We start from the raw sequence: 12,500 nt of genomic DNA, 5'->3' as shown, positions 1-12,500 counted from the left end.
AGTGCCACGAATGAGGAATCTACATAATATATATCTATAATCGCGCCAGTCTGACCTCAGCAAACGGCAGTAATAGCGGACGGGAACACTAGATGAGATTCGCCTGATATGAGGTAAAAATAACACAAATACCGTTTCTCTCAGAAACCGATCGGTTCGAGTCTGAAGACATCAGTGTGTCATCGCGAGCAGCAGGGTGTGTGTGTGTGTGTCGTCGCAAGCAGCAGGGTGTGTGTGTGTGTGTCGTCGCGAGCAGCAGGGTCTAAGCGTGTTTTTGTTCCCCATTTCAGGGGACATCAAGTCAACATATTGAATAATGCGGCGCGTTTCAGGGCACTTGAGTGGGCCTCTAAAGCCTCACGGCAGAGCATTACGGTCGATGTGTCGATGTAACCCCTAATATATATATATAGTGCAACACTGCTCCACCTTATAGAAGGACACCGGGCCGTCCATCCAGCGCTGACCCGGAGCTGGAGACTCCGGATGGACACACTCCGCTCCCTCAGGATGAGCCTCAGCCGCTCCGTCACGCTCCCATGTTTTCCCGTTCCATCGGTGCCGGAAACCATCCAGCGGTGTGAAGTCCATGATCAGGGAGTAGCGGAGATGCGGGTCCAATCCGCGCACACGGAAGCGGCAGCAGGGAAACATGCGGCGGCCCCGATCCGTCAGGATCATCTCGGTGCCAAGGCTGTGGAAGCGGCTCCACACGGACTCGTTCTCCAGCCGGACCTCAATCAATCAATCAATCAATCAATCAATCAATACATTAATCAATCAGTCATCTTTATTTCTACCGCTCTTCTCCAGCGCCGATTGTGTCAGAGCAGCTTCAGTGTTAAACAGGACAATACTGCAGCAGAATTAGATTTGGCTGTACAGTCGTTCTGGAGTAAACAGTGATGTTATCAGCTTATTTTAATTTATCAGAGAGAGACAATGTTGGCAGATCAGTGTTATAGTTTATAGAATTAAATAAGACCTCATTCATTAATGTTATTTGTATATTTAGTTGAATAACTCTGATCATAATGTTAGTGTCCCCAACTGAGCGAGCCAAGCCAAAGGCGACCAAAGGAACCGAAACTCCATCAGGGCATGATGGAGAAAAATAAACCTTAGAGAAACCAGACTCAGTTCTCCTCTGGACTATTAACACACAGCGGAGGATTATTATTCTAGGATTATGGCGCGTCGATTACACCAGATATGAATATTTACCTCCACACCGCGGCTGGGATCCGGATCCGGATCGGCTCTCCGGGATTCTGTGGTGTTTATGCTTCCATCGTTTCCCAGCATTCCCTCCATCGCTCCCGGTCATTCACAGGCCCGTCCGAATCTGGCTCAGTGAATCCAGCATCTGAAACTGACGGATAAACACCTCATGAATCTCTCATTATACTACATTAGCATTAAAGGCACAATATGTACGCTTTCCGGATTAAAATATCCAAAGTCCACTAGAGCAGTGTGATGTATATTGTGCTGACTTTATTATCCCAAATGTTTTCCAAAAATGTTTAAAGGGTCATGAAGTACATCTCAAAATCCAGAGTGTGTCACAATACGTGTGTGTGTGTGTGTGCGTCGCCCATCAGTGACATCATCCCGCCGGTGTTATGGTGTAGTAACCATGGCAACCCTATCGCCGCTTTAATATCTGATGTGTTTTATTAGACTCTGTTTGATCATTGATGGACAGAAACTAATGATTGTTCTCCAGCTCAGCACCGTTAGTCTTATTTTTTAAATCTGCTGTTGTTGATTTACCGCTCAGAGTGCCGTGTGTTACCGCCAAATATGATCTCGCTCACTGCAGTGTCAACAAGCGGCTCAGAGTAGCGTTACAACATCACTTTAACACACTCACATGTGTGTGAGAGGATACAAGCGCTGCGTCACACACACACACACACACACACACACACGAGCGGAAGAGGCGGAAGCACTCGCGGCAGAATAAAAGCTCCGCCCACTCAAGAGTCAAGACACGCCTCTATGTCGAGTAAGAGAAGGAAAATTACATACTGTGCCTTTATTCCTCAGACTTTGGATTGACATACAGAACTGAGTTTGTTGTCATTGTAACCAAACATGTGTTTGCTAAACTGTATATCGTTACTTTGACACACTAATAACACACATTATCATATTATTAATACAATAAGCGCTATGGAGTTTATTAACAACACAATTAATGTAGAGAAGCGCCTACAGGGATTTACACACTGCAGCCTCAACCAATGCCACGCGATGGGGGCGGGGCTACCCGTGCGACGGACCAATAACAGACAGGGGGAGTGTCCCGGAAACCTGTTTGCAAAAGCTATTATTGTTGTGTATTATTTATGTATTTCGCGATGAAAAACTATAAATCAGATTAGAGCATAGAAATTACACTTTATCGTGATGTTTAAAACGTGCATAAAGCAACACACATGCATAGTTTAGTTTTTTTATGCAATCTTTCCCAGAATGCTTTGACTTTGACTCGTGTTGATATGCAGGCGGTTGCACAGAGAACGTGGCGAGTATTTACACAAACAAATCTTCAAACAAGCCTAAGACGAGCACTAACAGAGCCGTGGGTTAGCCGCTACCAGCGCGAGTCACTCACGCCTCGAGCACGCGCGCGGGAGTCCACGCACGCGCCTCTGTGTAACTCTCAGGAACATCTACACGCGGGCGTTGCTCGCTTACCTCTCTTTAGACGCGCCGCGGTCGGTCTAGCTCATTATTGGATGTGTGTAATGTAATGTTTCTCGGTGGACTCGCCGCTTCCTAACCGAAATGCCTCCCAAACCAACTGCTCAGCCGCGGGCACGTGACGTCACTCACCGTAACCGCTCCCCGTTCGCGCTGCTTTCCCGCTGGACGAATGGCGTGCCGTTCCGAATCCCCGCGATGACTCACCGCGTTCAGCGGGAATAACGAGGGTGGTTTAAATATAAACCGGAGCTTTTACAACTTTGTCCATCATATTAATATACGGTGAGTTTATTAATGAACGATAGAAAATGCAATTTATTAATAACAATTTGTTTAAATAAAAAATATCGTTGGTAAAATCCCTTTTCCCTGGGATCATCCTCCAGGACGTGACGTCATCTTTCGGCGGGAAAGGATTAATGTTTTTGTGCTTTTGGTTAAAACATTCACTGATCAACATTTAAAAATATGCTTAAAAATAAATTGAGGACATCCTCAGGTAAGATAGCGACATAAACTTTAGTTTAACTCTTTATTTACCGTGTAAGTAATTAAGTTCTATCCCAGATAACAATATTTGGTTCCCAGGACACACGTCGTAACGTTCTCTATTGGTTGGCCAGGAATGTTTTCTTCACATAAATAGAACGTTCCCTGTTGGTTCACTCTAAAAAATGCTGCGTTAAAAACAACCCAAGTTGGATTGAAAATGGACAAACCCAGAAATTGGGTTGTTTGAACCCAGTGAATGGACCCATTCAAACAACCCGATTTCTGGGTTTGTCCATTTTCAATCCAACTTGGGTTGTTTTTAACCCAGCATTGTTTTAGAGTGTTTAGAGAACATTCCCCTAACTTATTTACTCCGATATCATTTACCTGCTGTACGTAATAATCACCCAGCATTAGCGTCCCGTTTCGTATAAGCGGCAAAGACGGATCAATGGACGTAATCAGCCTACTACAAACCATGTCTTGTTTTGAACTTGTTTAATCCATATAAATATTTCAAGCACATAAACCGTTAAATGGAGGATTAAATAAGACTGAATGTAATGCATTAATGTACGTTTCGTAAATTAGGCCATCGCTGACACTGCAAAACCAGGTTTTACGTTAACTGCCAAAATGACTTCAACACAAAAAAATATGGTTTTAAAATATGAATTTTATTCACAGACATTAAAAAAATGAATAAATATTACTTTAACTGGTAACATTTTATTAATTCCTTACCACTGAATTAACGGGACGTAGCCAACTTCTCTCTTTTGGTCAGTAAACAAAACTGTCTCGCTTAACATCATGTTGTCTTCTATATCAGCTAACGGGACGTTCTCAGAACACTGGCTAACGTTCTCTCAAAGTTATCAAAAACGTCTTGCAGTTAGCTATAAAACGTTATTCTGACATTGTTAGTGGACCGTTACTACATTAAAAGTATTAGTCATTACAAATTAGTCATACAGCTTTTTTCTTAAACTTTAGATACATCATTTGTATATCCAGTGACAACTTAATATACAGATTTTTTACAATGAGAAAAAAAATCTAGTTAACTAATTGTGTATTAAATATAATTGTGATATAAATATAAAAGTCAATTATAAAAGTGGTTTTACCTGTTTTTAAGAAAGAATAAGATGTCAGTAAACAAAAACAAGTACATTAAAGGAGAAAACAGGAATATTATATTTGATCATACTCCACACCCTTATAAGAACGTTATTTCAAATGTTAGAATAACGTTTATATAACAACTGAATAGAACGTTCTAATAACGTTTTAAATAACGTTTTTATAACCTAATGGGAACGTTAATACAATGTTTCACAAACTGGACATTTTACCGTTCCTAGAACATTCAGAAAACATTTTTATAACTTAATGGCAACGTTAGGGAAACGTTCTTATGACCTAAAATTGTAGGCTGGGATTACGTGTCAAATGTCTCTTAAATAACACTATTTACACTTGTATATTTATTAATTATAACTTATTATTCAATAAAAAAACGATAAACTAATGTCAGTCAGTCGGTAAAAACGACCACTATTTTTTAAATTACGCGAGTGCGCGTCTTTCTGTAGAAGCCGATTTCTGATGTTAATATTCCACGCTAAATCATAATCCATTAAAGGCACAGTATGTAATTTCCGTCTCTTACTCGACTCAGAGGCGTGTCTTGACTCTTGAGTGGGCGGAGCTTTTATTCTGCCGCGAGCGCTTCCGCTCGTGTGTGTAATATGATAAGCGCTTCCTACAGTACAGATCGTTTCACAGAAATAAACAGGAAAAGGATGATTTAATGAGGTAAACTTCATCTAATATGATAACGTTAGTGTCATCTGATAGTGTCAGTTCACATGCAGTGGTCATGGTGAAAGTGTTACCATGGTAAATTACTAATAAAGCCGGTAATATTGCTGAATAACGATAATCATGATCTCAATGAATTGAAGTCAAACACATTGGAGAGGACAGACAGTCATTCTGTATGTGGAAATAAGCTTACACACTCATAGAAAAATATATAGTGGGACTGGCATCTTTAAGCATAATGTTGAACATAACTTTGTAAAAATTATTTTAATAAAGTTTTGATGAAGTCAGAGATCTGTAATTATTCCGTACAAACGCTGTAAAATCCAACAGTTCCTAAATTAACTTTACTTACAGCGATAGTTCACCCAAAAACTAAAATGAGCCCATAAAAGTGCATCTATCTGTCATAAAAGTGCATCTATCTGTCATAATAGTGAATCTATCTGTCATAAAAGCGAATCTATCTGTCATAAAAGCGAATCTATCTGTCATAAAAGTGCATCTATCTGTCATAATAGTGAATCTATCTGTCATAATAGTGAATCTATCTGTCATAATAGTGCATCTATCTGTCATAATAGTGCATCTATCTGTCATAATCTGTCATAATAGTGAATCTATCTGTCATAAAAGTGCATCTATCTGTCATAATAGTGCATCTATCATTATAATAGTGAATCTATCTGTCATAAAAGTGCATCTATCTGTCATAATAGTGAATCTATCTGTCATAAAAGTGCATCTATCATTATAATAGTGAATCTATCTGTCATAATAGTGAATCTATCTGTCATAATCTGTCATAATAGTGAATCTATCTGTCATAAAAGTGCATCTATCTGTCATAATAGTGCATCTATCATTATAATAGTGAATCTATCTGTCATAATAGTGAATCTATCTGTCATAATAGTGAATCTATCTGTCATAAAAGTGCATCTATCATTATAATAGTGAATCTATCTGTCATAATAGTGAATCTATCTGTCATAATAGTGAATCTATCTGTCATAATAGTGAATCTATCTGTCATAATAGTGAATCTATCTGTCATAAAAGTGCATCTATCTGTCATAATAGTGAATCTATCTGTCATAAAAGTGCATCTATCTGTCATAAAAGTGCATCTATCTGTCATGAAAGTGCATCTATCTGTCATAAAAGTGCATCTATCTGTCATAATAGTGAATCTATCTGTCATAAAAGTGCATCTATCTGTCATAATAGTGCATCTATCTGTCATAAAAGTGAATCTATCTGTCATAAAAGTGCATCTATCTGTCATAAAAGTGCATCTATCTGTCATAATAGTGCATCTATCTGTCATAATAGTGAATCTATCTGTCATAAAAGTGCATCTATCTGTCATAATAGTGAATCTATCTGTCATAATAGTGAATCTATCTGTCATAATAGTGAATCTATCTGTCATAAAAGTGCATCTATCATCATAATAGTGAATCTATCTGTCATAAAAGTGCATCTATCTGTCATAATAGTGAATCTATCTGTCATAAAAGTGCATCTATCTGTCATAATAGTGAATCTATCTGTCATAAAAGTGCATCTATCTGTCATAAAAGTGCATCTATCTGTCATGAAAGTGCATCTATCTGTCATAAAAGTGCATCTATGTAATAAAAGTGCATCTATCTGTCATAATAGTGAATCTATGTCATAAAAGTGCATCTATCTGTCATAATAGTGAATCTATCTGTCATAATAGTGAATCTATCTGTCATAAAAGTGCATCTATCTGTCATAATAGTGAATCTATCTGTCATAATAGTGCATCTATCTGTCATAAAAGTGCATCTATCTGTCATAAAAGTGAATCTCTGTCATAATAGTGAATCTATCTGTCATAAAAGTGAATCTATCAGTCATAAAAGTGCATCTATCTGTCATAAAAGTGCATCTATCTGTCATAAAAGTGCATCTATCTGTCATAAAAGTGAATCTATCAGTCATAAAAGTGCATCTATCTGTCATAAAAGTGCATCTATCTGTCATAAAAGTGAATCTATCAGTCATAATAGTGAATCTATCTGTCATAAAAGTGCATCTATCTGTCATAATAGTGAATCTATCTGTCATAAAAGTGCATCTATCTGTCATAATAGTGAATCTATCTGTCATAAAAGTGAATCTATCTGTCATAATAGTGAATCTATCTGTCATAAAAGTGAATCTATCTGTCATAATAGTGAATCTATCTGTCATAAAAGTGCATCTATCTGTCATAATAGTGAATCTATCTGTCATAAAAGTGCATCTATCAGTCATAAAAGTGAATCTATCAGTCATAATAGTGAATCTATCTGTCATAATAGTGAATCTATCTGTCATAAAAGTGCATCTATCTGTCATAATAGTGAATCTATCTGTCATAAAAGTGCATCTATCTGTCATAATAGTGAATCTATCTGTCATAAAAGTGAATCTATCAGTCATAAAAGTGCATCTATCTGTCATAATAGTGAATCTATCTGTCATAAAAGTGAATCTATCTGTCATAATAGTGAATCTATCTGTCATAAAAGTGAATCTATCTGTCATAAAAGTGAATCTATCAGTCATAATAGTGAATCTATCTGTCATAATAGTGAATCTATCTGTCATAAAAGTGCATCTATCTGTCATAAAAGTGCATCTATCTGTCATAATAGTGAATCTATCTGTCATAATAGTGCATCTATCTGTCATAATAGTGAATCTATCTGTCATAAAAGTGCATCTATCTGTCATAATAGTGAATCTATCTGTCATAAAAGTGCATCTATCTGTCATAATAGTGAATCTATCTGTCATAAAAGTGAATCTATCAGTCATAAAAGTGCATCTATCTGTCATAATAGTGAATCTATCAGTCATAATAGTGAATCTATCTGTCATAATAGTGAATCTATCTGTCATAAAAGTGCATCTATCTGTCATAATAGTGAATCTATCTGTCATAAAAGTGCATCTATCTGTCATAATAGTGAATCTATCTGTCATAAAAGTGAATCTATCAGTCATAAAAGTGCATCTATCTGTCATAATAGTGAATCTATCTGTCATAAAAGTGAATCTATCTGTCATAATAGTGAATCTATCTGTCATAAAAGTGAATCTATCTGTCATAAAAGTGAATCTATCAGTCATAATAGTGAATCTATCTGTCATAATAGTGAATCTATCTGTCATAAAAGTGCATCTATCTGTCATAAAAGTGCATCTATCTGTCATAATAGTGAATCTATCTGTCATAATAGTGCATCTATCTGTCATAATAGTGAATCTATCAGTCATAAAAGTGCATCTATCTGTCATAATAGTGAATCTATCTGTCATAAAAGTGCATCTATCTGTCATAATAGTGAATCTATCTGTCATAAAAGTGAATCTATCAGTCATAAAAGTGCATCTATCTGTCATAATAGTGAATCTATCTGTCATAATAGTGAATCTATCTGTCATAAAAGTGAATCTATCAGTCATAAAAGTGCATCTATCTGTCATAATAGTGAATCTATCTGTCATAATAGTGAATCTATCAGTCATAATAGTGAATCTATCTGTCATAATAGTGCATCTATCTGTCATAAAAGTGCATCTATCATCAACAAAACAAGATTATTTTTCTCACCCCATTGGCAGATTATTTATCTTATTTTAAGCAAAAACTCTCTTCATTTTGAGTTATTTTTCCCAAAACAGACAATTACTTTTTACTTGTCTAGTAAATGTTTCTTAATGTAAGAATTGTTAGATATTTAGACTAGAAACAAGACAAAAATACTAAATAAGAAGAGCATTTTTTGCCGTGTAAGGCTTCTCTAACTAATTGGATTTCACAGCGAATGTGTGACGTGAATGTTTTGGAACCCAAACTCATATTTATTGCCAATCAAGGCGTCCGTGATGAAGATGGGAAGCTCCGTGGAGAAATCAAGACGAAGCTCTACGGCATCAATTACAGCGCTCCCAGATCTCCCGCTCTTCCTTGAGCTCCAATTAGTCCGGATGCGGTGCCATGACGGGATGCTCTGGAGCGGATAAAAGCCCCGGTTTGGCCATCTCTGTGCGGATGATGGCGGGGCTGCTGGTGGATCTTTTGGCGGTGAGGATCGTCATCTCGGTCATCGGCGTGATGGGAAACTCGGTCCTGATTATCTCCATCCTCCAGAATCATTCCCGCCTGAAGTCCTTCGAGGTGTTTCTGCTCGGGCTAGCCGTGGCCAATCTGGAGGAGATCGTCATCGTGGACATTTATGACATCCTGCTTTTGCGCTCCTCATATTCGGTGGGCATTTGGCTGTGCCGAGGCCTGAAGTTCCTCACCATGTTAGGAGGGATTAGCAGCATTATCTTCACGGTGGTCATTAGCGTGTACCGCTATCAGAAGCTTCGTGACATACACACGCGTGTCAATCTCCCCGTGGTCATGGATGGCCTGCGCTCGGCCCGTGTTCTCTCAGTGCTCTGCTTTATTCTGGCTTTGCTCTTCTCTTTGCCGACTCTTGTGGTTAATCTGGACTGGGCTCCGAACTCGAACTCGTCGTCTCCGGCCTGCCCGGTGGATTTCTTCCAGTGCACGTTAACCCGATGCCCGATTCGCAACCGCGTGTACAAGTACACCTTCCTCCTTCTGTGCAACCTCCTGCCTTTGCTGATCGTCACATTCTCCGGCTGCATGATCGTCCGAATCCTGGTCCTCCACAGATCCTCGTCCCAGAGGTCGGGCTTCCGGAGGAGCACGCTGGCCATCCTGACGGCCATGACGCTCTTCCAGCTCAACTGGAGCGTGTATTTGGTCCTGCATTTGGCGTGCGATCCGCGTTCCTTCCCATCCTGGTCCGAGCTGGAGTTCTTCATCACCACGTTTTACACCGCCATCAGCCCGTATGTGTACGGCATCGGGAACAACCTGTTCAGCCTAAAGCGCTTCTCCAGATGAAAAGGGTTAGTATAAAGCACTGCCAAAAATGCTCTTCCTAGTTAGTATTTTTTTTCTTGTTTCCAGTCTAAATACACTCTTAAAGGGATAGCTCACTTTAAATGTAAAGTCTGTCATCCTTTAATCATCCTCAAGTTGTTTCAAACCTGTCTTAAGTTCTTTCTTCAGCTGGGGAGATATTTTGAAGAATGTCAGTGCTGTATTTTCCGGGCATTAGGGCAGAAGCGGAGCGCTCACCGTGCATAAAGAAAGAAAGTTTGAAGTGAATGTGGAACTGGCGAAAAGCAGAGGTCACTTTAAAGGGTTAGATCACCCAAAAATGAAGATTCAGTCATTAACTCCTCCCCCTCATGTGGTTGGACACCCGTCAGACCTTCGTTCATCTTCAGAACACAGATGAAGATATTTTAGTGTAAAGCTGAGAAAGGCTTCAGATAGGCCTCCATTGGCATTCAGTCCATTCCCACTCACAAGACCCATAAAGGCCCTGAACACATCGACGCACAGCCCATCTCACTACAGCGGCTGCACAATCACTTTACAACGAGACGAGGATAGTTATTGTGCGCAGAAATCTAAATAACGACTTTATCCGCCGAGCTATTGCCGTGAACTCGACGCATGCGTGAGAATATGACGATCCGCCGTTCATGACCAGAAGAGGAGGAGCGAGACCGACACGGAGGACAAGAACTCGGCGGATAAAGTCGTTATTTAGATTTCTGCGCACAATAACTATCCTCGTCTCGTTGTAAAGTGATTGTGCAGCCGCTGTAGTGAGATGGGCTGTGTGTCGATGTGTTTAGGGCCTTTATGGGTCTTGTGAGTGGGAATGGACTGAATGCCAATGGAGGCCTATCTGAAGCCTTTCTCAGCTTTACACTAAAATATCTTCATCTGTGTTCTGAAGATGAACGAAGGTCTGACGGGTGTCCAACCACATGAGGGAGAGGAGTTAATGACAGAATCTTCATTTTTGGGTGATCTAGCCCTTTAAAGTGACCTCTGCTTTTCGCCAGTTCCACATTCACTTCAAACTTTCTTTCTTTATGCACGGTGAGCGCTCCGCTTCTGCCCTAATGCCCGGAAAATACAGCACTGACATTCTTCAAAATATCTCCCCAGCTGAAGAAAGAACTTAAGACAGGTTTGAAACCGCTTGAGGATGAGTAAAGGATGACAGACTTTACATTTAAAGTGAACTATCCCTTTAAAAAATAAGGGTTCTTAAATGGTTCAACTCTGCTAAAAACGCTCCTCTTACTCAGTATTATTGTCTTGTTTCCAGTCTAAATATCTGACAATTCTTAAATCAAGATGCATTTATAAGTAAAATGACATTTTTTCTTGTTTTGTTGAAAATGAAATCAAAACATGTTTTTGCTTAAAACCGGCAAAATGATCTGCCAATGGGGTGAGAACAATAATCTTATTTCTGATTGAAATCTTGTTTCTTGTTTCCGTCCCAAACAGAAGTAAGATTATTTTTCTCACCCCATTGGCAGATCATTTATCTTATTTTAAGCAAAAACTCATTTTAATGTTTTCCCCAAAAAACAAGAACAAATATCTCCTGTCGTTTTACTGATCTAGTAAACGCATCTTGATTTAAGAGTTTTTGGACTGGAATCGAGACAGAAACACGAGATAAGAAGAGCGTCTGCAGTGTGTGAAGAACCTTTCCACTGCACTAAAGGTTAAAACATATTTTAAAAACGGAGTGACCTGGTTGCCTTCAAATTTTGAGTTTATTAAACGTGTGAGTTGATGAAGGAAATGTGTTTCATAAATAGAAACTCTAAATATTATTGTGTCTGAACCACATAAAACGAGTGATAAATCATGAAAATAGCATAATTTGGCTGCGTCAGCACAAATTACACACACTATTACCCAATATGCTCACACAATCTGTTAATAATATTTTAATAAAGGTTGTCGAATCTCCAAAATGTTCATTGTATTAACTCACATTTTTAATTTCAATTAACTCACATTTTTAAGGCAACCAGGTCACTTACTTTTTTAAACTAGTCAATGAAAGGCTGATTAGTGTTAATTGTTGTTAGGTGTTAACTTTAGGATAATTGAGCGTAATAGTTTTGGCCACAGTGAACCTGACTGAAGTGAATGTCTCTGAATTCCTCTCCAACCCGTCAGGCCGGCGTCCATCTTAGATGAAGATATCCCTGAGGAGCTCCACGATCAGCGCTCCAGCTCCAGGACGGAAGATAAGAGTCACGACTCCAGCGGCTCCGCCCTGATGAAGAGATGACAATACTTTAGCACACACACACACACACTCTCCACAGTCTCCCTCTCACACACACTCACACGCAAGCACACACACTCCACAGTCTCTCTCTCACACACACACACACACACACACTCCACAGTCTCCCTCTCACACACACACACACACACACACTCCACAGTCTCCCTCTCACACACACTCACACGCAAGCACACACACTCCACAGTCTCTCTCTCTCACACACACACACACACACACACACAC

General features: G+C 39.3%; 2 protein-coding genes across 3 annotated transcripts in view; one reads left to right on the top strand and one right to left on the bottom strand.

Moving 5' to 3' along the window:
• Nucleotides 1–2,886, bottom strand: part of magl (MAX dimerization protein MGA-like) — a 42,405-nt gene extending 39,519 nt beyond the window's left edge. For both annotated transcript variants that reach the window (XM_067418398.1, XM_067418399.1), the window contains exons 1-3: nt 2,707–2,886; nt 1,225–1,372; nt 430–735 (exon numbers count right to left, since the gene is read on the bottom strand). In XM_067418398.1, the coding sequence (XP_067274499.1) occupies nt 430–735; nt 1,225–1,314 (396 nt within the window). In that variant the 5' untranslated portion in view covers nt 1,315–1,372; nt 2,707–2,886. The remainder of the gene's footprint in view (nt 1–429; nt 736–1,224; nt 1,373–2,706) is intronic.
• A 6,045-nt stretch (nt 2,887–8,931) lies between these two features.
• On the top strand, nt 8,932–9,982 carry ora6 (olfactory receptor class A related 6). The gene has a single exon (XM_067418776.1). It carries the CDS (start codon nt 9,059–9,061, stop codon nt 9,980–9,982), a length of 924 nt encoding a protein of 307 aa, XP_067274877.1. The 5' UTR covers nt 8,932–9,058.
• The last annotated feature ends 2,518 nt before the right edge of the window (nt 9,983–12,500 follow it).

This window comes from Pseudorasbora parva, chromosome 15, assembly GCF_024679245.1.
Source record: "Pseudorasbora parva isolate DD20220531a chromosome 15, ASM2467924v1, whole genome shotgun sequence".
Classification (NCBI taxonomy): domain Eukaryota; kingdom Metazoa; phylum Chordata; class Actinopteri; order Cypriniformes; family Gobionidae; genus Pseudorasbora; species Pseudorasbora parva.
Note: the sequence above shows the minus strand (reverse complement) of the source record. Positions and strands in the feature narration are given on the sequence as shown.